Here is a 25,632-nt window from a genome sequence, read left to right on the forward strand (position 1 = left end):
TGCACATTCTTGGTACTCCCTACTTAAAATAAGAACAGGAGGAAAATACTGAATCTATACTGAAATTACTATGATTATTATAAACATCTGTTATGGGGCAACTTTGACCTACCAAGCTGGGGCCAAAATATAACTAGTGAGGACAATATTTCTTTTTCGAGTCCCTTTCAGCTCTTTCCTCCCTCTTCCCAGTGTCAATTTGTACCTATTATTGTCTCCTTGTTCTGTGCTGGGTTGGTCAAACATCCAGGCCCTTGTGGGGAAGACAGGTAGGATGCATTGCAAGCAAGGCCTGAGAGGTGAATGGTGGGGAAGAGGCACAGTCTCTCTTCCCTGGCTGCCCTCTTGGAAGGTGTCAGAGACCCCTGGTTAGAGGTGTGAGGGCAGAAACAGAGGAGTTGGCTTCATGAGACTTTGAGGTGAGAGCAAGAAACTGCAAAACTATTCATGAGAGACTTTGAGAATCTTTAGGCACAAGCAGAATTGGTTAGGAACAAAGCATAGCTGTGCACGGAATTCTTCTGAGCTGTGGTACCCAGTGGATCAGAGACTCTAGGAGCATCAGCAGTCTGCATGCTTGGCACAGACCCTGGCTTTCTTTATGGGCACTGTCAGCAGCTGCAAGACTATGGCTCTATCTTGAGAGTGCTGAGGGAAGCAGATGCTGATGGAGTGGATGTTGGAGGGGATGGCAAGGCTGGGCACAGAATCACATGAACATCAACACTTGCTCAAGAAATAACCAACAAGCCTATAAATAATACAGTATGTTGCACTCCCTTCAGTTTTGTGGTAATGAAGGTACATAAACGTTAAACACATTGTCAAGGGTTCTTACCACAAATTCAGAATTGGAACCTGGAGCCCTGCTGCTCCAGGCTCTGGGTTATTCATAGCAAGTGTGGTTATTTCTTTTTTTGAGTGCAATGGCACACTCTTGGCTCACCACAACCTCCATCTCCCGAGTTCAAGCAATTCTCCTACCTCAGCCTCCCAAGTAGCTGGGATTACAGGTGTGTGCCACCATGTCCAGCTAATTTTTGTATTTTTAAGTAGAGACGGGGTTTCACCATGTTGGTCAGGCTGGTCTCAAACCCCTGACCTCGTGATCCGCCCACCTCAACCTCCCAAAGTGCTGGGATTACAGGTGTCAGCCACCGCAACCTCCTAAGTGTGGTTAATTCTAAAAATATGCACCACATCATTGTGCTGGGAGAGAGTGTACCCTTGAGGTGCTGCAGAGGCCTCTCGATTGAAGCAGAAAATGGGTACAAGGTGGAGGGTGTGGGTTGCTGTTGCCAGCACAACCCTGTTCCCAGGTCTCTCAGCTACCCCAGCAGGGGCTCTTTTTCTGTTCAGCATTGCAAAGCCACTACACAAAACTGAAAGTGAGTGTCAGGCAGTGCAGGCTTTATTTCATGGCCACAGAATGGGAGAAATGGGAGCATAGCTCACAAATCAACTTCTCAGCTTCTGGGAGCTAGGAAGTTACACATATAGGGTATTCTTGAAGGGGCTGGGCATTAAGATCGAGGAGAGGTATATTCCTGCTTTTTCTTGGGAAGGGACAGAGATTTACTTGGAATCAAGGAAATGCCTATTTTTTGTCCTTTTTTGGTTTCCTCCTGTTGTCATGGTAATTGTCAATTGTCATGGCGCCCTGGTAGTATCAATTAGTATGGAAATTGGATTATAATGAAGTTAGAGCTTCTTCAGAGATTGAGTAAGCTGCCCAAGAAGGAACCTCTGACCACAGACATCCTGTTTTCATTTTCTTTCTTTCTTTTTTTTTTTTTAGATGGAGTCTCTCTCTTTCGCCCAGGCTGGAGTGCAGTGGCATGATCTTGGCTCACTGCAACCTCCACTTCCTGGGTTAAAGTGATTCTCCTGTCTCAGCTTCCTGGGTAGCTGGGATTACAGGCATGCGCCACCATGTCTGGCGAATTTTTGTATTTTTAGTAGAGGCGGGGTTTCACCTTGATTGTCAGGCTGGTCTCGAACTCCTGACCTCGTGATCTGCCTGCCTCAGCCTCCCAAAGTGCCAGGACTACAGGCATGTCACCACGCACAGCCCTGTTTTCTAAAAATATGCAGAGTCAAAGCAGAGTGGGAATTTTGCTAAGTCACACAGGCATTGCATTGGGCAACAAAAGCAGGGTAGGGGTCCACCAACATCACATGGGCCTTTCAATGCCCATGTGACTTAATGCAATGGGTAACAGCCCCAGTGTGGTATCGGCAGAGTAGTGATGGTAGACACACAATTCTCCAGTCACAGAACAACTTGCGCTCTGAATCTGAGAAGCAGACTACACTAAATACATTGGGGCAGCACTCATTTTCTCTTCTGCCAACTGCCATTGATGCTACATGGTGATGGTGGTGGCAAAAAACAGAAAAAGAAAAAAAAAAAAGCCCAATGGAAACACTGTAGGTATTCAACATGATCTTTGACTCAACAGCGGAGAGTTGACAGCTCTGAACCCTTGGATGGTTTGTTCATCACCTAAATCCTAATTCAAGGAAGGGACTTGTGGTCAGGGATGGTCAGGCCAACCCCAAGGGCTATTGGTATTATACATCTGGAATTCTTCAAGCTACTACAGGCAACAGAGTTTAGTAGTCTTAGTGTAAACCCCAGGTTTCTATCTGTGGGGTCAAAGCCAACTCTACTACATTTTTTTCAATGGTGTGATCTCAGCTTTCTGCAATCTCTGCCTCCCGAGTTCAAGCAATTCTCCTGCCTCAGCCTCCCGAGTAGCTGGTATTACAGACGAGCGCCACCACACCCAGCTAATTTCTGTATTTTTAGTAGAGATGGGGTTTCACCATGTTGGCCAGGATGGTCTCGATCTCCTGACCTCACGATCCGCCCGCCTCGGCCTCCCAAAGTGGGGGGATTAAGCTGCCGCACCCAGCCCAACTCCACTGTTTTATACGCTGGCTAGTCTTGGGCAAATTATTTAATTTCTCTTGGCTTCAGGTTTTTTAGCATAAAATGTAAAATGTAATAGTGTATCTGTTTTAGAGTTGTTGCGAGGTTTAACTGGAAAAAAAAAGTAATAGATTATTACTGTCATGTAAATTCCTGGCACCTATAAGCACCTGATAAATGTTAGATGTTATTTTAAGTGTTAGCAGATGATTCCAGGGAGTTTCCTCTGTGACTTGAGAATCTGATTCTGGGTGTCTTAAGCTCTGTTGTTTCTTCTCCTTCTTTGAACAATAGTTATAGGAACAAGATTGCAGACAGGGTGGGAAGCTTTCTTGTGTGACCCCCTAGCTGCGGGAGGGGGCCTGGGAGGTGTGTCTGGATCTTAGTGCTCTTGTGTGGGGCCTTGGTGGGCTCTGCTGTGAGGTGAGTTGGCTAGTCTGTTTCCTGGGTGCCTTGCACTCATATCCCTGGAATTGGAGCTGACTCTATGCTTTGTTCGTTGGTTTTTACCCAGGACCTGGTGCTCCTTTTTGTGATTCAGGTCTCCTTGGTGTGTCTGTCTGAATCTCACCTACAGCCTCCATCTGATTCCTGGCACAGACTGAACACCCCTGTACCACTACAATGACCTCTGGTTCTTAACTCAGCTACCTCCTTAATCCTCTACAGTGTGTGTGGTGACTTCTGGGCCCTAGCCAAGGGAAGCTAAGAGGGGATAACTAGGCCCATTTTCACCTAACCACCATGAACCATCATTTTTAATCTGCTGAACTCTTCCTTTCTCTCTCTTTCTTTCTTTCTTTCTTTCTTTCTTTCTTTCTTTCTTTCTTTCTTTCTTTCTTTCTTTCTTTTTCTCTCTCTCTCTTTCTTTCTTTCTCTCTTTCTCTTGCTCTCTCACTCTTTCTTTCTTTTTTTTTTTTCCTTTGAGATAGGGTCTCATTACAACACCCAGGCTGGAGTGCAGTGGCACGATCACAGTTCATAGCAACCTCAACCTCCCTGGCTCAAGCGATTTTGCCACTTCAGCCTTCCTAGTGGCTGGGACTACAGGTGTATGCCATCACACCGGGCTAATTTTTACATTTTTTTGAGAGATGGGGTTTCTCTATGTTGCCCAGGCTGGTCTCGAACTCCTAGGCTCAAGCAATTAGTCTTCCTTGGCCTCCCAAAGTGCTGGGATTACAAGTATGAGCCATCGGGCCCAGACTGAAAGAGACTTTTCTAGGTCACCAATAAATAAAAACTTTATTCATACACTACAGGAAAAACTGAATTGCCTTTCTATTCTGTCTTCGGAAATGATATCCCCAAGTTGGCATAATATGAAGAGTCAAAGACTATATGGTGAAAAAGTCAGAAGAAAATGGTTTAGGCTGGGCGAGTTGGCTCATGCCTGTAATCCCAGCACTTTGGGAGGCCAAGGCAGGTGGATCACTTGAGATCAGGAGTTTGAGACCAGCCTGGCCAACATGGTAAAACCCTGTCTCTACTAAAAATACAAAAATTAGCCATGCATGGTTGTGCATACCTGTAGTCACAGCTACGTGGGAGGCTGAGGCAGGAGAATCTGGGAGGCAGAGATTGCAGTGAGTGATCGCACCAATGTACTCCAGCCTGGGCAACACAGCTGAGAAGACTCTGTCTCAAAAAACAAAAAGAAATAAATAAAGATAGAAAAAAGAAAATATGGTTGAGAAAGGTATGCCATGAAGTTAATAAATAAAAAAAATTTTTCTGTATGTTTATATTATTTGTGGTATGTGTTAGCTTTATAAAATTTGGATTTTGAGGGGATTTCTTTTCCTATTCTAAATAAAAATTTACTTTCATAATTTGTTTTAATTCACAATTTTTTTCCTGTGGCTTTTTAATTTTTGTTTTTGTTTTTGTTTTTTTTGAGACAGGGTCTCACTCCCATTGCCCAGGCTGGAGTGCAGTGGCACAATGTCAGCTCACTGCAGCTTCAACTTCCTGGGCTCAAGTGATCCTCTCACCTCAGCCTCTCAAGTAGCTGGGACTACAGGTGCACACCACCATACCTGGCTAATTTTTTGTAGGGATGGAGCTTTGCCATGTTGCCCGGGTTGGACTGAAACTCCTGGGCTCAAGTGATGCACCTGCCTTGGCCTCCCAAAGTGCTTTACAGGCATAGCCTCATGATTAGTTTTCTTAAAGAAATTTCTCAAATTTGTAGAAGCTTCAAGCTCCCCAAAATACTAAATCTGCTCCTGATGGCAGCTACATGGCCCATAGTCTCATTTACAGTGAACACTGATGGATATCGGGCACACCATGGAACATGTCCTGTTGGTGAATGCCATTTGTCATTTGTATCCCTGAAAAAAAAGCAATATGAAAAAATTAAGAACCACTGCTTTAGACAGCAGGAGCAAACAAGTAACTTTATCAGAGTGATTAGCACCAACTGAATTCAGAGTGCATTATTGCTAGGTATTTGCTTATACATTTACCACATAAATATGTTTATATATTGGTGTGACACCATGAACATGTGCCCTGGTTACCTATTGCTCTGTAACAAATTACAGAGATGAAAGGAAATATTTGGCTTCTCTCCAGTTACAGAACAAAATGTCTTAAAACAGCAATCATTTTATTATGTCTTACTGTATCTCGCTTTCTTAGAGGGTGATCAGGATAAGCTTGAAAGATAAATATTTGCCAGGCTGAACGAGTGGCAGTGGCATTACATGCAATATTTGAGTTTGATCAAAGAACTATTGGGAAAATGAAAAGATGAAATCATATTCTGAGTATTTATAATTGTAGACAGGCCCCAAGAATATTTGGGAAGGGGAGAAATGGTGTGAGACTGGAAGTGTTTGAGGTGAGTACATATTTCACCATAGAAGTATAATGATGAAATGACTCTAGCGGCAGTGAATCCAAGAATTAAATAGGTTACGACAAGGGCAGTGATCCTAAGGACATTGTCAAGGTGCAGTGTTCCTTCCTCCCAACCAGCCAGCCAGTTTTGGGGAGTTAGGAATGAAGCTTAGGTGTGAGATGAAAGGAAAGATTTGGCTGCTCTCCAGTTACAAGTACAGTATGTTGGCTGTAATAAGGCCAATGTAGATATTGTCTTAATCTTGAAAGAGGCCAAGATATGGAGTTTCTTCTATGAAGTCTGGATTTCCCACTGATTTCAAAGGCATTCCTGAGGATGGGCAAGTTATGAGAAACACATTAGGCGTGGTCCAGTGAGGCTGTCTGGGAAGGATACCATTCACTACCTTGTTTTCAGAGGAGCCTAAAGTACATGGCAATGTTTGATTCAAGCTGCAAGCACATTTGCCGTGTCATGGTGTTTACTTCCACTCCTTCATTTTTATTTTTAAAGATGTACTATAGGATATTATATTTTGCCTAGAGTTCCTTCCAGAGTTTTTTTTTTTTTTTTTTTTGTAGGAGAATTGTAATTAAAAAACCAGTATCTATCTGCTTTTCTAAACATAAAAAGTCCAGTTTCTGGATTTGAACTCTTGTTCCTCCTGCTACTAAATTATTTTAGTAACTACACGACACCCATGAACTCTATAGAAGTCAGTCATTCAAGTAGGAGCTACCAAATTCATCTAGGACAATGTGGTCATCTTGATCATGGGTGCCCTAATTCTGGATCTTGTCCATTCCGGCTATTCAAAACAGTCTCCTGGACCTCCAGAAGCTATGCTTCTAGCTATTTAGTTGTCTGTAGAAGGTGATAATAGAGTTTTCAGTGCCTAGCCACAATGCCCGTGTGCTATCTGAAGATACACGGTTAAGAACATGGGCTCTCAAAACAGACAGAACTCGATTGAAATCTCAGCTCTTCAATTTACCAGTCACATGGCCTTGAAGAAATTATGTAACATTTTAAAGCCCGGGTTTCTGTAGGAGGCTGATGGTGAGGATGATGTAAATAATGGACGTATTTTGTAGATTAAATGAAATTATGAACAGGTATTATTACTAATTGCGTTCTTGCTCTTGAATCCCTTCTAGGCTTAAAAGAGCTGCTTTATTAGAGCAGTAATCATAATGGCTATCATTTATTGCCACCTGCCAGCACTGGGCTAAATACTTTATCTACGTGATCTCTAATCATAATGAAAAATACAAGAAAGAGACCTTTACTTTACAGCAGAAGAAACTGAAGGTCAGAGAGGTTAATGATCTTAGTCATAAAACCAAGAGGTAGATAGAGCTGGGGTGTGAACTTCAAAGCTGCTGTTTCTTTACACTAAGCCCTACTGATGCTCATGTATCCCAGTTTAAATCATTGCCCCTGCAGAGGAATACAGGTAAGAACGATCATTATTTCCCTCTTAATTAATAATAAGGGACAGCTGTCTATACCTTGCTCCAGAAAAAAATGGACACCTAATATTAAGCAGTAAGCCCAGGTGGAAACCTATCTACCCCTTATGGGGCTAATATATGCCTTTGAAGATGCCCACAAGTCTCAACACGAATGGCTGTGCCAGAGAGGCATGTGCCCATGTCCAGGCTCCTACAACAAGTATTGGCCCCAGAAACCCTTGATTTTTTTCCCCCCAAGACAGAGTCTTGCTCTATCGCCCAGGCTGGAGTTCAGTGGCACAATCTTGGCTCACTGCAACCTCCGCCTCCTGGGTTCAAACAATTCACCTGCCTCAGCCTCCAGAGTAGCTGGGATTACAGGCATGTGCCACCACACCTGGCTAATTTTTGTATTCTTAGTAGAGATGGGGTTTCACCATGTTGGCCAGGCTGATCTCAAACTCTTTACCTCATGATCTGCCTGCCTTGGCCTCCCAAAGTGCTGGGATTACAGGTGTGAACCACCATGCCTGACAACCCTTCATGTTCTTAATTTGATCTCCTTTAGAAGGCCTTTTCCAATCACCCTGACTCACTAGCTTTGGATATAATAAAATTGTTCTGCCAATCAATAACCCAGGGTCCCTATTCTATTCTCTTCTATTCTACTTACTTACTTTTCAAATACAAAGATAAAGCCAAGACCAGAGTCCGTTTTCTTGTCCACATCTACTCCAGCAGGAACTCCAATTTCCCTCTGTCCCTACAAAATATTTCCTCCCTGTCTACTACCCCAAAGGAAGCCTCACCTGTGGCAAATCAGTTCATTAGCCACCATCACTGTGCAACTTCTGGGACAAATCAATGGTCACTACCCCTCAGGTCGATGGAAGGAGCCTACAGAGTCCACCGTGAGAATATTGGAGACTGGGTCTAACTCATTGCTTTCTGGTGCCTCCAGTGCTTCAGGTCTCCAAGGCCAATTTCCCAGCCCTGTTCTGCTTTTTGCAACCTGGGCCTGAAGCAGCTCTGCCTGTGTCCAGAACTCCACATAGTCACAGAGAAACAACTTTTTCATTTCTGTCAACCATTCTTACACAGCTTCAAGAGCAACAGTTTGCAAGCATGGTGTAGTTTAAACAAAACTTCCAGGAAACACATCACTGAAAATATAACACGGTCTGCAGAGATGCAGTTGGCCCCCAACAGAGACAGGCTTTTTCATTCTCAGAGTGCAATGATCTCATTTCAGCCTCAGCAATATCCAGCACTTCTCCTGATGTCACTGCTTTATATTTGTCCTTGGCCTTTCCCTGCTCTAACCTTGCCCCATCCATCTGATGTTACCCCAGCCAAGAGAGTGGTTTCCACAAATGGATATCTAAATCTGTGCCTCTCACAGGGAGGAACTTTCCTTCTTTTTTTTGTCATCCAGGCTGAAGTGCAGTGGTGTGATCTTGGCTCACTGTAGCCTCAACCTCCCAAGGCTCAACCAATCCTCCTACCTTGGCCTCCTCAGTAGCTGGGATTACAAGTGCATGCCTGCATGCCTGGAAAATTTTTGTGCTTTTTGTGAGGCAGGGTCTCATTATTTTGTCCAGGTTGGTCTCAAACTCCTTAGCTTAAGTGATCCACCTATCTTGGCTTCCCAAAGTGCTGGGATTGCGGGCATGAGCCACCATGCCCGGCCCATTTCTTCTATCTTACACCATCTCCACAAAGGTTAATACAATGTAGGGCAGGTTCTAGTCAGTTCTCATATTCTCAGTACCCTGTGCTTTCCTTTTCTCATAGACTTATAAGAAGGAATGTCTTCCTGAGAAGTGGCAGGGAAAAGTTTTCCTTAGCAATCACTGCCTTTTTTCTGGACAGCTAAAAATTAATTAATTAATGAATGCTTTTTTTTTGAGCTGTGCACCCAGAGTTAACATTTTTTTTAAAAAAATAAGGATTTGACTCCTCTTGATTCAGGTATAGTAACCACAGATAGGGGAGAGAGTGGGTTTGGGAGCCAAGATAGGCAGAACCCCAAAAAGAGGAGAACACAGAGAAGGAAAAGAAAAGAAACGAAAAGAAAAGAAACGAAAAGAAACAAAAAGAAAAGAAAAGAGAAAAGCAAAGCAAAATGCAGAACACACAGGGTAGCAGCCTAGATTAATAGATGGAATTGGATTCCTTAAAACTGAAGGCACAGTGAGGGAAACCATAAGGTCTTTTATTACATATTTCATGTAGGATGTTCAATATCTTCCAAAGGAGTGCCTCCACTAAGCATAGAGGGTGATTTGGCTTAGGTGAACACTACAGGTTGGTAAGGATTTGGGTAGCTTTTTATTGTTGTTGACTGTATCAACCTTAATTTGGCAAATGGCTTACACTGTGCTGTTTGTAAATGGTTTCTTTTTTCTATGTGCCTCAGCAAATGTTATTTAGTGAGTAAATGACAGTGAATAAATATTTGTAGAACAATCCTTGTAAAGATTTTTTGCTCTTCTTTGTCTTCTTCTTTTTCAAATACTATGTTTTTCAGGCCAATGATAAAATAGAAAGTGTCTTGACAAAGTAAATCATTTATCACAAGGACATACGCAAATATACATCTATATGTATGAATATACACTTACATGCATGTATACACTTGCACACACAAACATATACATATTTTAGAAATCTTGAGTCTGTATCAATGCTTCCAATTTAGTTCATTCTATAGGGTTCATCTTGCCTTCCCTCTTTCTTTTTTTTTTTTGAGACGAAGTGTCCCTCTGTTGCCCAGGCTGGAGTGCAGTGGCGCGATTTCCGCTCACTGCAACCTCTACTTCCTGGGCTCAAGCCATTCTTCCACCTCAGCTTCCTGAGTAGCTGGGATTACAGGCATATGCCACCGCCCCTGGCTAATTTTTGTATTTTTAGTAGAGATGGGGTTTCACCACGTTGGTGAGGCTGGTCTCGAATTCCTGACCTCGTGATCCACCCGCCTCGGCCTCCCAAAGTGCTGGAATTACAGGTGTAAGCCACTGCACCCAGCCCTTTCTCTCTCTTTTTTTTTTAACAGCTGCACAGTGCTTCACTGTGAGTATTTATTATAGTTTTGCTTCACTGTAAGTATTTATTATAGTTTATTTAACCAATCACCTAGGCCTGGACATTTAGATAGCTTCTAATATTTTGCAACTGCAAATAATGCTGCAATGAATAACCTTGTGCAAATGTATTATTCTGTATTGTTGAAGGTGCCTCTTCAGAGTACATGCCCAGAAGTGAGACTAGTGGGTTGAAGTGTAAAAGCAAATGAGGTTTGTTGGATATTGTCAAATTCCTTTCCATAAAGTTTATACCATTTTGTATTCTCACTAGCAATGTATGAGAGTACCTGTTTCCTCCAGACCCTTGCTGACAGCATGTAATCATAAACTTAAAAAGTGCTTTTCAGGCCAGGCATCATGGCTCACATCTGTAATCCCAGCACTTTGCGAGGCCGAGGTGGGCTGAGCACCTGAGGTCAGGAGTCTGAGACTAGGCTGGCCAACATGGTGAAATGTTGTTTCTACTAAAAATACAAAATCAGCTGGGTGTGGTAACGGGCACCTGCAGTCACAGCTACTTGGGAGGCTGAGGCAGGAGAAGCACTTGAACCTGGGTGGCAGAAGTTGCAGTGAGCCAAGATCATGCTGTTTGCACTCCAGCCTGGGCAAAAAGAGCAAAACTCCAATGAAAAAGAAAAGCTTGCCAACCTGATGGGTGAGAAATGGTGTCTCAGTGCATTTCTCATTTCTTTTTGAGTGAAAATGAACATTTTTTCATATGTTTAATGTCCATTTCTAGAATACTATTTTGTGAATTGTCTGTAGATATATTTTAATTTTTTTTTTTTTTTAGAGCCAACATCTTGCTGTCTCCATCAGGCTGGAGTGCAGTGGCAGGATCATGGCTCACTGCAGCCTCAAACTTCTGGCCTCAAGCAATCCTCCTGTCTTGGCTTCTCAATGTGCTGGGATAATAGGCATGAGCCATGTGCCTGATGTCTTTTGCCTGTGTGGATGTCTTTTGCCCATTTTTTTTTCTCATAGGATTAAAAAACTTTTTTAAGTTGCTTATTTGGCAGAAATAGCTTTTGATACAGTTTACATTAACTGAAGGCAGAACCCCGGAGTACCTGCTACAGATAAACTATGAATCTGCCTTCTAGAAACTTATAGTCTATAAGCTGAATAATATCACAGTGGGAATGAGCATAAGCTCTATCTTCAAATGCCAATTCTGCCACTTAGGCAGGTTATTTTACCTCTCAGTGCCTGCAACTCCATCTCTATGATGAAAATAGTATTAGCACTTACCTCTTAGGATTGTTGTAAGGATTAAATGACTTAACATACATAAAGGTCTTTGAACAGTGTCTGGAACAGCAAATGTTCCATAAATGGTAGCTATTTACATACAAGAAAATACTCCTTGTACATTATTTGATTTGATCCACTAAGAATCCCATGGTTATAAAAAACAAAGACCTAGAGGTTTAGGAGCATTAAGTGAATCAGTGGTAGAACTGTAAACTCTTCATTCATTTATTTATTTACTCACTCATTCATTCCACAGGTATTTATTGAGGCTCTGCTATGTCACAGGCCTGATCTGGGTTCTGGCGGTATACCCTGGGCAAGGCAGATCTTTGAGCTCCTGGAGCTCACTCTATTGTGGCGGAGAGGTCTGTGTAGGGTGTGGAAAGAAACAAAAACCACAGAAACCCATTTTGTTGGTGTTGTTCACTACTTGGGTCTTCCGCACTCACAACAGAGTCAAGACTCATTTGTTAAATGAAAGAGTGAAGGAATGAATGGCTGAGTGGTGAAAAATGAGGCTCAATATATAGACAAAGCCTAAATTATGAAAGGCCTTATCAAGTATACTAAAGAGTTCAGACTTCATCCTGAGCAGAGAAATCAACATGATCAGATTTGCATCTAAGAAAACTCCAAAAAGAAAAAGAAGACTGCTGGGTGCAGTGGCTCACGCCTGTAATCCCAGCACTTTGGGAGGCCGAGGCGGCAGATCACGAGGTCAAGAGATCGAGGCCATCCTGGCTAATATGGTGAAACCCTGTCTCTACTAAAAATACAAAAATTATCTGGGTGTGGTGGCATGTGCCTGTAGTCCTAGCTACTCAGGAGGCTAAGGCAGGAGAATTGCCTAAACCTGGGAGTCGGAGGTTGCAGTGAGCCAAGATCGCACCATTGCACTCCAGTCTGGGCAACAGGGCAAGACTCCATCTCAAAAAAAAAAAAAGAAAAAAGAAAAAGAAAACTCCAGCTGGTGTCAGTGTGGAGAACCCACAGGAGAAGGAAGAACAGTAGGAAGTTGTTACAATAAGTCTAGTGGGAGAAAGGGAGGGCCTGACTCAAATAGGGGCTAAGGAGATGGACAAAATAGGGGCTAAGATAAGCTGGAGAGAGATTTACAAGTCAGAACTGACTTTACATGGGACTCGCTGGGAGAAGAGGGAAGGGAAGACGGAGAGGTCTGGAGCAACACTGAAGTTTCATGTGTAAGAACTTGAAGAGGAACTGCTGACTGGGGAAAATGGAGGAAGGTTTTTTAAGCATATGGATTTGGGGCAATTGTGGGACCAATGTGCACTCACTGTCTTCGTTGTGCTCGCATTTGGCTTTTCTACCCTCCTTGGAGTCAGGAGCTGTGGGTCTATCCAGGGCATGGTAGTAGCAGTGGTGTATGAGATAAACTGTGTCTAACAGCAGAAAGGACACCAGTTAGGAGGCCACTTGGCCAGTGATGCAGCCTTGGGAATCACCTTCTCTCTCCAGGGGTCCCTAATGGCGGACTGTCAGTGCTAACTTCACTGTTAATTCTAAATGGAAGTTTAGTCTTTGAAGGCAAAAAACCTCATTTTTTTTCCATTTTCTCTGATGTCTAAGATGATACTTGGCATAAAGTAGATCATGGACAATATTAAATAGGTGTTGCATACGGAAATTACGAAAGGAAATCCATTAGCAAGCATGTAGCTGGTTAGGCTGCCCTAGGGACATTGAACCAGGATACAGGGAGTCAGAAAGTCCAGAAGGAGCTCTAAACCCCTTTCCTCAAAGACAGAAAAACGAAGAAACAAACAACCCTCAAATAGTTCAACAAAAATCCCTCCAGAATGGTATTTTTTTGGCGGGGTGTGTGTGTGTGGGGACGGAGTTTCACTCTTGTTGTCCAGGCTGGAGTGCAGTGGCATGATCTTGCCTCACTGCAACCTCTGCCTTCCGGATTCAAGCGATTCTCCTGCCTCAGTCTCCCGAGTAGCTGGGATTATGGGGAATGCGCCACCATGCCCGGCTAATTTTGCAGTTTTAGTAGAGACAGGGTTTCTCCATGTTGGTCAGGCTGGTCTCGAACTCCTGACCTCAGGCAATCCGCCTGCCTCGGCCTCCCAAAGTGCTGGGATTACAGGCGTGAGCCACCGCGCCAGGTCTAGAATGGTATTTTGAAAGCTTCAGTAACACCCGTGCTCTTCTAGAGATCGTGCAGTCTGTGAATTTTAGACTTATGAGAAGACCTGGACAAAACAGGGGTTTGTACACCCGGACATCTGTTTTTACTGAAGAAGAGGAATTTCTAATGCAGCTGGCGCGGTATGGTAAAAATCCAATGGGGATCACGTTTCACAGACGCCTCCACAGGCTGATTTGTATTTTAAAAAGTGACCTGAACTTTCTTCTGGATGTCACTGGATCCCCAGAAGAAGGTTCATCACAGTTAGTAAAGAATCTGCCACGATTCATTTTCCAATTAGAGTGCTTTCTGGCTTGCCTCTGCAAGGTGCTAGGAGCACAGGGTATACACAGTTGAGAAGATGGGGGAAGGTCTTATAAGTAGATGGGGAGAGAATGCAAACAAATCTTAGGATGGCAGGGGGAGGGGAATTCACAGTAGGGACTTGGCATAGGAGAGAAAAGATCAAGAGGAAAAGCTGGGCACTGGTAACAGATTGTGGGGTGGGTGGGGAGAGAGGAGGGGAATGGCTGTGATGAGGAGGGGGCGAGGAAAGAGAAGGGGTGCGAAAGCCACCTCACGTGCAGGACGCACCAATCAATGATTAGAAATGTAAAGCAAATCGGGAGGGAGGGACTTAGTTCTCTGGAGATCCCTTCGGCGTTTGCTCAGCCTGGCACAGCGCTAAGGGGGTGTGGTGCTGAGCTCAGGGAGGTGGGGGTGTGAGACGGCGGCGGCGGGGACACCCCTGCCCCAGTCCGCCCAGAAGCTTGGGGCGGGGGAGAAGGAACTGCAGGCGGGCAGGGCGTGGGCGGAGCGAGCGAGCGCTGGGCGGGGCGTGGGCGGAGGGAGGGAGAGGATATACGTGTGAGGGCGGCGCTAGGACCCGCCGGCGGCCCCGCCAGCTCCCGGGAGGTTGATAAAGCGGCGGCGGCGTTTGACGTCAGTGGGGAGTTAATTTTAAATCGGTACAAGATGGCGGAGGGGGACGAGGCAGCGCGAGGGCAGCAGCCGCACCAAGGGTTGCGGCGCCGGCGGCGGACCAGCGAACCAAGCGCCGCGGTTAACCACGTCTCGTCCACGACCTCCCTAGGTACGGGCCAGCGGGGCAGAGGCCGCGGGACCCTGGTAGGGAGAAGACGCTCGCTGCTCTGGCTCGCGGGCACCCGCCGCAGGCGGCGGGGTCGGAGTCCGCGGCTGTCTCTGGTCTCCTCTTGTCGCCGCGCCTGCCCGCCGGGCCTAGCCTCAGCCGCGCCCCGTGCTCCCGCAGCGCGCGGCCTGAAAGGGCGGCCCACCGGCCCCGGTTCCCGCAGCTGCTGGAGAACCAGCGGCGCGCGCGTCTGCGCCCGGCCCGGCCCCCTGCCCGCCAGCCCGCCGCGTGGCTGCCGCCGCGTCCACCCCGACCTGAGGGGGCGGCCTTGAGCCGTGGCTGCTTGCCCGGAGCGCGGGGAGGTCGGCTGCGGCGCCGCTCCGCCCGGCGATCTCCGGATGCGGCGGGGCGACCCGCTAGCTGGCGAGCGCTCCCTGCCCTCGGTCCCTCGCGCGGACAAGGAGGAATGGATGGCCGGGGCGCGATGGGCCCCGCGGAGGACGAGGTCGCGCGGGCAGCGGACACCTTGTTGCCGGGTCCGAAAGCTCCTTAGACACCGTTCCTGGAGGGAACCGCAGTTCTCAGGCCAGGGTTCTGCCCTGGGCTCGCGTTTCGGGGCTCCTCGGCCCCGAACCCATTCGCGCGGGTTGCGCGTGGCTAAAGTGCAAGTCCAGATTTTCGTGTCAAACTGGGGTTATGAGCCGTTTACGAGTCACTTGGACGGTAGTAAGGTCTGATCACTCTGAAAGTGTCTGTGGTGTGAAGTCATCTGATCCTTGCCTCCCTGGTTTTGCTGAATGTGAGCTCTTACTGTACGTGTACGAGGAGTGCCCCTGCCCCCTCGAAGACGCAGTTGCGTTGGCAGCGCAGTGTTGTGTATCCCTCTCACTCATAGCACCCCTATTTATAGAAGTTTAGCATTTGATCTCTTACTGTGGTGCAAATTGATCGCATGAAATTTTGGTTGAAAATTTGGATGGTACTTAAGGAAGGCATAAAGTTTTTTCAAAGGCTTATAAATAGTAAAAGCCTACGGTTTGGTAAGTACGGCCAAGTTAAGAGTTTATTATTAAATACAGTAAATACGAGTTCGTGTCTTAAGATTTATTTTTTTACAGTCTGTAAAGGTTTTGCTGGATAAGAGGTAAAACATTTTGGTATTATTAACCACAGGACTCACTTTAATCGGAAAGTTTATTTGAAATATACTTCATCATTCCTGGTAGTCCTTGGCACATGCCAGAGGTGATGACAGACTGGAGTTTTGCTAAGAGAAAAAGAAAAGGAAATAAAGCTTATTTTATTATTGTGTGCCAACCAAAACACTTGACAGAACTGTTTGTACAGTGGTAGAACTCTGTAGAATAAAACATTATCAAAGAAGAGAGGCTTCACCTTACATCTCTGCTGGTTGGAGTTCTCAAGTAATTAGTTGCTTTGGAATGCGGATGGATTAATTTCGATCTTTTTGTTGGACCCTAGGGGAGGAAGTGTGTGTTCTTTACTTTCTTTCTTTTTTTTGAGTTAAGCGTTTTAGATACAGTTTCAAAATATTCTGTGTATTTACCTTATTAGAAGAAACAAATTTATACTTTAGTTTTGGTTATGAACGTCGTTTTTGTGCTGTGGTACCTTGAGAAGAGATGATACTCTTCAGACTTGTTAAAATAGGGCCCACCATTTATTATTTAATAAATGCTTTTGTCTGCTACTTATACGTTTTTGTCCTTTTTTTTTTCCTTTGGATGAGACAGGAATAATTCCTAGCAAATGATTGCCTAAAACAGCTCCTGTACCTGCTAATTTGCTCCGAGTCACTCTTTAATGAATTAAAAACTAAATGAACTTGGTAGAATTCGTGTTTAAAATAAGAAGAAACAGGCTGTGAATGAACAGGGACTCATCTATTTTTGACTGTGTAGAAACTCTTTGTCTCCCTCTGCTTCCTGGAGAAATAAACTTCAGAAACCAAGTTGGGGTGAGTCAAGTGTCACTTCAGTAGTTTAGTGTTAGGAAGTTGCTTTGTGTTTATTCTTTTTAGGAATGTTGGATCTTTAGAAAGCAAATAAATTGATAGGATTCTGTAGATATAATTGAATCTATTTGGTAAAATGTTTTGAAATTCTTGGAAATTAGGGAGAAGGAGCTGTTTTACAGTAAAGATATTATAGGGAAAAGAAACCATGAGTGAAAATCAGGTTATGGCCTTAAGTCAAGTACACATAGGTGTATTTCAGGATTCGTTTTTTTGTGGCTGTATTGTGACTTTCAAGTTTGGGAATATTCACAAGTATAAGTAACTTTCTTGAAATTGTTAGACCTTTTCCAAAATTATGCTTTTTCCACAATTGGTATTAGGCAGCAGCAAAGAGTACCAAGAGACTGATTAACTAGTCTGATGATGCTGGAGTTCAACATATATTTTTAAAATTTTGGGACTTTATAGCAATATGTCTTAAAAAATTGTTTATGTTCATTTGGAAGACCTGTTTGACACACAAAATTGTAAGCAAAGCTGTTTGGCAGGCTCTTAAAGTTAAGAGCCAGAAACCTAAGGGATAGGAGTAGAAGTTAAACTTTTTTTGGTAATGGTGGTTTACAGCTTTACAGAACAAGGATTTTCTCCAGATAGGTGCAGGGAAGTAGCCTTTTTCTTTTCTTTCTTTCTTCTTTTTTTTTGGAGATGGAGTCTCGCTCTGTCACCAGGCTGGATGTGCAGTGGCGTGATCTCCACTCACTGAAACCTCCGCCTTCCAGTTTCCAGTGATTTTCGCCTTAGCTTCCTTAGTGTGTGCCACCATGCCCCGCTAATTTTTGTATTTTTAGTAAAGAAGGGGTTTCACCATGTTGGCCAGGATGGTCTCGATCCCTTGAGGTTGTGATCCTTCTGCCTCAGCCTCCCAAAGTGCTGGGATTACAGGTGTGAGCCACTGTACCCACCGAAGTGTAAAATGGTATTCTGATTTTGTAGACATTTTGGGTTTTCAAAGTCCAGGTGTACTGTTTACTTTCTAGAAAATTTGGGTGTTATTTACTTTAAGGGACGGAGATGTGAACATAGAATAACTGAACTTGATCCCACAGTGAATTCATTAGTAGGTTTTTTTTCTGTCCTTTAATTCTTCACACCACACATGATACAGAACACTTGAGGGCTTTCTCTATGGCTTTAAAAATGTATAGCAGGAAGAAAATACCAACCTGAAAGTATGATGGCAATAGGATAATACTTGGAAGATATTTAAGTCGAACAATTAGTAAAGGAAGTAGAACAATTCTGTTAGTTATGGACATAGAGAAGCATGAAGTCTTCAGAAGGGCAAAACCGAAATAACTTTTACAAATGATTTTCCAAGTTATGGTAAACATATCTTTGTATGCTTGGGTTGTATACACATATTGCTAAGCTTGGATACAGTTTCGTGAAAATATGTGTGTTTAAGTAGCCACCTTCACTACCTACTCTGAGACAAATGGCTGTGTGGTATATGGTCTGATGATAGTTACTAGAAACAACTTTTAAGTCATCCAAGACTAGCATCCTCTATTTTCCCAAGAAGATAATATGTACTTTTGACTTACTCTGGATTTGGTCTTCTGACCCGTACAAGTAGAATCTAGGGGATTCCTTTGCTAAGCTACTAGCTTAATAAAAGTTATTCATGTAACTCTTGTTCATACAACTTTATGATTGGCACCCAGACAACCACTTAGTGGCTGGCTGGATATCCTGTTGACCAGTAACTCTAATAACTTGTTGAAGAAGTATGTTACTGGTGAAAAATAACTTTTCTAGGGCCTCTAGTACATTTTATCTTTATTGCAAAGATGCTCTGATTGTGGTGGCAATGCTTCTTTAGTCATAGGGAAGATAATGTAGTAGAAAAAGGACGAGGAATCAAATGAGTGATTTTACTTAAGCTATCTGAACCTTGAGCCCTCATGTTTAGTCATGCTGATAATCCTGTAAGAGGCTGTCATGGGAAACAGATGATAGGGTGCAAGTGTTTTGTCGTACTTTATAGTTTGTAAAACAGTCTTAAGACACAGTAACATGTATGTAAGCGTGTACCAGTGTGGCTACTTGTGTTATTATGCTATTATATATAATGTGTATATTTGAAATAAAAAGTTACGATTTTTTCCCGTAATGTGGACAGAGATTTAGTTTGGCCAAGGGTGGTAGACAAGTTTTAAACTTTATCTGTAAAATGCTGATAATATGTTCATGATAGGCTTATTGTAAGTATCAAATGTGTTAAAAGTGCTTAACCCACTGCCAAGTATTCTGTTGAAGGTAGTTATTACTACGATGGGTGGTTATTTAAGAATAAATAAACTTTGAACTAAAAACAGACTTTGAACTAAAAAATGATTTTCAAAATAGGCAACTTGGAAGGTGTTTGTTCAGTTTTTAACATAAGATGTGATTATGTATTCATGCTTCTTAGCTGTCTTCATTTTAATAAACGTGCATTTTAGATAATCCTGTGGCAAAGTAGTTCTGGAATTATTTCAATTACAGGATTTCATATGAGTTAATTTTGTATTTTAAGGTTATGGCAGCTTCCAAGTACAGTTGTCCCTTGGCATCCATGGGAGGTTAGTTCCAGGACCTCCCTCTGATGACAGAAAGCAAGGGTGCTCCAGTCCCTGGTGTGTAACATGGTGTAGTATTTGCATATAACCTATGTGTATCCTCCCATACACTTTAATCTCTAGATTATAATACCTAATACAATGTAAATCATTGTTATACTGTATGTTTAGGGAATGATGACAAGAAGAAATGTGTTCAGTACAGATGCAATTAAAATTTGTTTCTATTCTTCGTTGGTTGAATTCATGGACGTAGAACTCACAGATATGGATGGCTAACTTGACTGTATAGTGCATTGGCTTTTCAAACAGGAAATCTGCAAAATCTAACTTGGGTCTATTATGCACAGGATTGCCAAAAAAAAAAAACCCCAATTAACTTGAAACCACACTAACATTGAGTCTCATACAAACCTTATTTTCCCCTTCATTTAAGCCTTTACAATAGGGTCATGGACAGCAATTAGAACTACATCCATCTTTAACATTTTAACTTGAGTTCTGTAAACTCCACATGACTTTTGGAGTGGATTTAGAATGGAGACTTGGATTTTAAAACTAGGTCCATAATGTTTTTTTTTTAAAATTTTTATTTTTACTTTTTATAATGTTTTTATTTATTTTTGAGACAAGAGTCTTGCTCTTTTGCCCAGGCTGGAGTGCAGTGGCGTGATCTTGGCTCACTGCAATCTCTACCTTGTGGGTTCGAGCAATTCTCTTGCCTCAGCCTTTTGAGTAGTTGTGACTACAGGTGTGTGCCACCATGCCCAGCTAATATTTGTGTTTTCAGTAGAGATGGGGTTTCACCATATTAGCCAGGCTGGTCTTGAACTCCTGACCTCAGATGATCCACCTGCTTTGGCCTCGCAAAGGTCTGGGATTATAGGCATGAGCCACTGCACCTGGCCTGGGTCTGTAATGTTTTTCTGTAACTTTTTTTTTCCTTCCTGGTGGTTAATATCTACCCTAGCAAACTTACAGTCTTTTTTTTTTAAGATGGAGTCTCACCTTGTCACCCAGGCTGGGGTGAAATGGCTGTCTCGGCTCATTCCAACCTCTGCCTCCCAGGTTCAAGCAATTCTCCTGGCTCAGCCTCCTGAGTAGCTGGGATTATAGGCACCCAGCTAATGCTTTGTATTTTTAGTAGAGACAGGGTTTCTCCATGTTGGTCAGACTGGTCTCGAACTCCCAACCTCAGGCGATCTGTCTGCCTCAGCCTTCCAAACTGCTGGGATTACAGGCGTCAGCCACTGTGCCCGGCAGCTATTGGAGTACTTTTAAAAAGTTGTTTTGGCCGGGCATGGTGGCTCACGCCTGTAATCCCAGCACTTTGGGAGGCTGAGGCAGGCGGATCACAAGGTCAGGAGATTGAAACCTTCCTGCTAACAAGGTGAAACCTCATCTCTACTAAAAGTACAAAAAATTAGCAGGGTGTGGTGGCATACGCCTGTAGTCCCAGCTACTCGGGTGGCTGAGGCAAGGACAATCACTTGAATCCAGGAGGCAGAGGTTGCAGTGAGCTGAGATCACGCCATTGCACTCTGGCCTAGGTGATAGAGTGAGACTCCGTCTCAAAAAAAAAAAAGTTGTTTTAAATTGTTAGTGATATGTTGATTGTTTATTCCTATCTCTCTTTATTGTCAGAGAGTGGGCATCTATTTCAGTGTGTAGTAGAGTGATGGAAGAAAAGCACGCTTTAGGAGCTGGATTCAGATCTCTACAAACAAAGTTTAGTTTCCTGAAGTAAAAAACCTACCTGAAAAGTTTTAAGATTAATAGATAACATCTTGGCTATATGCGGTGTCTTATGCGTCTGATCCCAGCACTTTGGGAGGCTGAGGCTGCAGGATGGAGATGAGCCTGGGAGACATAGTGAGACTCTGTCTCTTAAAAACATAATAGTAATAAAGATGTCTTAAAGCATTTAGTGTGCACTGAGTGCACAAAGTTATCATCTCTTGTTTTGAGGGTAGGACATGAAGGGGCTGGGATTAGTTTTCTTTTAGGAGTAGAGGTGGGAGTAAGACAGGCAAATAGAGGACCATACTTAGACAAAGAATTAGCTTTTTTCCCTTGATATTTTTAGTTGGCATACGGTTTAGCTACCTTATAAAAGGGCTTTTGAGCTGCTTGTAGTGAATACCTGCATAAAATAGCATAGACAGATGCTTGTTGTAAGCTTTCGAATAGATCATACTTTATGCATATTTGTGAGTTAAGTTTATCATTAAGCTTATATGTTCTCAAGTAGAAATTGCCGTGTGCTAGAGAGTTGTTGAGGAACATAGAAGAAGGAAGCTTTGTCACACTTTGAAGAATGAGTAGATATTAGCAAAGTATAGGCTGTGCCACTAGTTTGAAGATAAAAAGATAGGTGATATTTTGGTAACCTTTTTTATGAGATAATTTAAGCATTTGACCCTGATTTCTAAGAATGTTCAATCTAAAAGAGATGCTTAAAAAATGCTTAAAAGCAATTGGATAGAGGCAACTGAAAGACCAAATGATATTATAGCATGTTTAATAAAAAAAGGAATGGGGCTATTTTTCTCTAGCCAAATAAAGCAAAGACTTGGTTTAAATAACTGGATAATTCCTGGAAAAATTGAGGATCTCAAAGTGTGACTTAAAAACGGCTGCTGTCTCCTTTCTTCCCCCTGTTTTTGAGCATGTGTATTTATTTACCACAAGTAATCCTGACATGTACCCTCAAATTGCCAAACTAGAGAGAGAGGACAAAAGGAGGGTAAAGTGCAAAGCTCTGACTTTATCTTTGTTTTTTTCAAATTAGTCACATTTTATCTAGTTGGAAGAGTGTTTATTTGTCTCTTTTTGGCACCATTCCCTTCTTTTCACAGCTGCTGTTGTAGTAGGAATTTTGTCTGTATTGAGCCAAGTCTGGAATTTGAGTGGATACTTCTCTCTCTCTCTTTTTTTTTTTGAGACAGAGTTTTCCTCTTGTTGCGCAGGCTGGAGTGCAGTGGCATGATCTCAGCTCACTGCAACCTCAGCCTCCCAGATTCAAGCCATTCTTCTGCCTCAGCCTCCAGAGTGACTGGCATTTTAGGCACACGCCACCACTCCCAGCTAATTTTTTTGTGTTTTTAGTAGAGACAGGGTTTCACCATGTTGGCAAGGCTGGTCTTGAACTCCTGACCTCAGGTGATCCACCCCGCCTTGGCCTCCCAAAGTGCTGGGATTACAGGCGTGAACCACTGCGCCTTGCCTTCTTTTTTTTTTTTAAAGTGCTGCTATATCAGTCATCTGAGGTAGAGAGATTTGGCACAATGGAACTTAGTGTCTAATTTCCAGAGTATTGGCATAAAGCTTTTAAAATTTGTCATGATGGCCCTATTTGATCTAAATATTCTAAATTTAAATATCTATTCTAAATTTAAATATTCTGAGTTTGAGAGAGAGAGAGAGAGAGAGAGAGAGAGAGAGAGTGTGTGTGTGTGTGTGTGTGTGTGTGTGTATGTATGTGTATATGATTCTCTTGCCAACTGGATATCCCAAATTTCGTAGCTCTTTTATGGGCTTGATTTTTTTTTTTTAATGACAAGTCTTGCTGTGTCACCCAGGCTGGAGTGCAGTGGTGCAATCTCGATTCACTGCAACCTTGCCTACCTGGTTCAAGTGATTCTCTTGCCTCAGCCTTCTGAGTGGCTGGGATTACAGGCATGTGCCACCATACCTGGCTAATGTTTTGTATTTTTAGTAGAGACAGGGTTTCAGTAATTTGGTCAGGCTGGTTTTGAACTCCTGACATAGTGATCCCCCTGCCTCAGCTTCCAAAGTGCTGGGATTATAGGGGTGAGCACCTGCGCCAGGCTTATGGGCTTGATATTTTACAACTTTTACAAAGTTATTTTTTTGGGGCCTAAAAGAGAATACGTAAGCTGTATGCCTGAGTCAAGGAAACCTTCTCTGTTTTTGATGAATTCTTGATCCCTGTATTACAAAATCTTGGAGATCTTGGAGTCATTGTACTAAAAACACTTCCAGAAATAGGAATGTAGTACAGTGTTGCTTTATAAGGCATATAAGAAAAGTGAATGTCCCTTATAACAAATGTGGAATAATGTAGCGTTATCTGTGGCCGTAGGCTAAAGAATGTTTAAGAACTAGCTCTTCCATTTTTACTGTCACCTATTGACTTTGGGCTTCTCACTTTATATCCAGGCTCTTGAGATTCCCTTATATATGATTTGCTCATTACACTTCTTACTCATCATCACTTTGAGTTTATCTCTCCAACACAACTTGATTCTATCTCTCCTGTACTTCAAAATTGTCGGTGGTAATCTTCAGGGATGATGTCCAGCATTCTCAGACTATAGTTTTAAAGTCAGCCTTAATCTCATCCTCAGGGTTTAAGAGATACAGCCATCTCCAGAATGTCTTTATTGATAACCCTAGTTTGGATAATCCAAAAAGGGCTGCTTTTTTGCTCAAATGACCTTTCCTTTAAATTACAGCATCCTTTTATATTTGTTTGTGTTAGAACCGTTAAGCATAAGGACTGTTACTATTGAATTGTACTTCTCTGTCTAGCATAGCGCCTTGCTCTCTGGTTAACAGTATGAAGTAGGTAGGGTGGGATGCCTTCCTCAGTAATTCATGACACATTGGATAGTAGGTATACTGAGAATTGTTGGAGTCAGCAAATAGGAAACAGTGAGTTGCACATTTACTTATATTTAAACATATATACATATCTTGCCAAAGATGGGAAAATATACTTTCATTGCATTTTATATTAAATAAATAAATAAATTAATTAATTAATTTGAGATGGAGTTTCGCTCTTGTTGCCCAAGCTGGGGTGCAGTGGTGCGATCTCAGCTAACTGCAACCTCTGCCTCCTGGGTTCAAGCGATTCTCCTGCCTCGGCCTCCTGAGTAGCTGGGATTACAGGAGCATGTCACAACGCCTGGCTAATTTTTTGTATTATTAGTGGAAACGGGGTTTCACCATGTTGGCCAGGCTGGTCTCGAACTCCTGACCTTGTGATCTGCCCACCTTGGCCTCCCAAAGTGCTGGGATTACAGGCGTGAGCCACCGTGCCTGGCCTGCATCTTATATTTTAAAGGTATGCAGTTTAAAACTTGTCCTTCTAGAAAGTTTGTGAAGAAAAAATTGTTCCCCAAGTATTGGGAGACTGTGTAAAGAATTTGCTGACTATGTAAATAAGTACTAACTAGAAAATTTTTGGAAAAATAGCTGTATGCCAAGATTTGTTATAAAGATGAGAAATAATCCTTCCTTCCCACCTTTTTAATTAACAACTTGTATTTTTGGTAACTTTCAGGTTTCTAGAAAGAAGTGCGCATAAGAATTCAGATCTGAGTTTATTCAACAAACATGCTCATAAGAATTCAGATCTGGCCGGGCGCGGTGGCTCAAGCCTGTAATCCCAGCATTTTGGGAGGCCGAGGCGGGTGGATCACGAGGTCAAGAGATCGAGACCATCCTGGTCAACACGGTGAAACCCCGTCTCTACTAAAAATACAAAAAATTAGCTGGGCATGGTGGCGTGTGCCTGTAGTCCCAGTTACTCAGGAGGCTGAGGCAGGAGAATTGCCTGAACCCAGGAGTCGGAGGTTGCAGTGAGCCGAGATCGCGCCATTGCACTCCAGCCTGGGTAACGAGCGAAACTCCGTCTCCAAAAAAAAAAGAATTCAGATCTGAGTTTATTCAGCAAACATGCTCATTTGATAATAAAGATACAGTTTGGCTTAGTTGGAAGATGATGCATTTTGACAGTTACAAAGACCTGGTTGTGCATCCTGAGTTGATTACTTATAAAATGTGTATCCTTGCAGATTGGTTTATCTGAGCTTCAGTGTCCTCCTTTATGAAAACAAGAAAACTCATAGTACCTCACAAAGTGATTTTGAGGTTTAAAGAGATAATAGGCACATAGTAGGCACTCTGTGTTTTTCACTCTTCTTTAGTAAAAGCTACAACACCTAAAATTATTTCATACAGTAAATTGTTTTGAGGGATGGGAAAGTTGCTAATATTGTTTTCCTCTCTTCCCCCAGATGTCCACTTCTTTCAATTCTTTGCTCTAATGTGTCTTCTTGTAGGAGAAGTTATCTCTGACTATTCTGTTATAAAATGACAACTCCTGCTTCCATTTCCCTTGGCTTTTACTTTTCTCTGTAGCTCTTAACACAAGCTGACGTCATTTCTGTTTTCTGTTGCT

The 25,632-nt window shown here is 42.9% G+C and overlaps 1 protein-coding gene across 9 annotated transcripts in view; it reads left to right on the forward strand.

Moving 5' to 3' along the window:
* Positions 1–14,677: 14,677 nt before the first annotated feature.
* Positions 14,678–25,632, forward strand: part of ATL2 (atlastin GTPase 2) — a 73,831-nt gene continuing 62,876 nt past the window's right edge. For 5 of the 9 annotated variants that reach the window (XR_004733664.3, XM_008980840.5, XM_002757845.6 and 2 more), the window contains exon 1: positions 14,678–14,825. Coding sequence is in view for 4 of the 9 variants with exons in the window: in XM_008980840.5 (XP_008979088.1) it covers positions 14,708–14,825 (118 nt within the window). In the remaining 5 variants the exon portion in view is untranslated. Of the gene's footprint in view, positions 14,826–15,208; positions 15,554–15,753; positions 15,863–25,632 lie in introns of those variants that run through there. The other 4 variants (XM_054245031.2, XM_078349474.1, XM_017964400.4 and 1 more) reach the window with 2 other exon arrangements.

The sequence above is a fragment of the Callithrix jacchus genome, chromosome 14 (assembly GCF_049354715.1).
Source record: "Callithrix jacchus isolate 240 chromosome 14, calJac240_pri, whole genome shotgun sequence".
Taxonomy (NCBI): domain Eukaryota; kingdom Metazoa; phylum Chordata; class Mammalia; order Primates; family Cebidae; genus Callithrix; species Callithrix jacchus.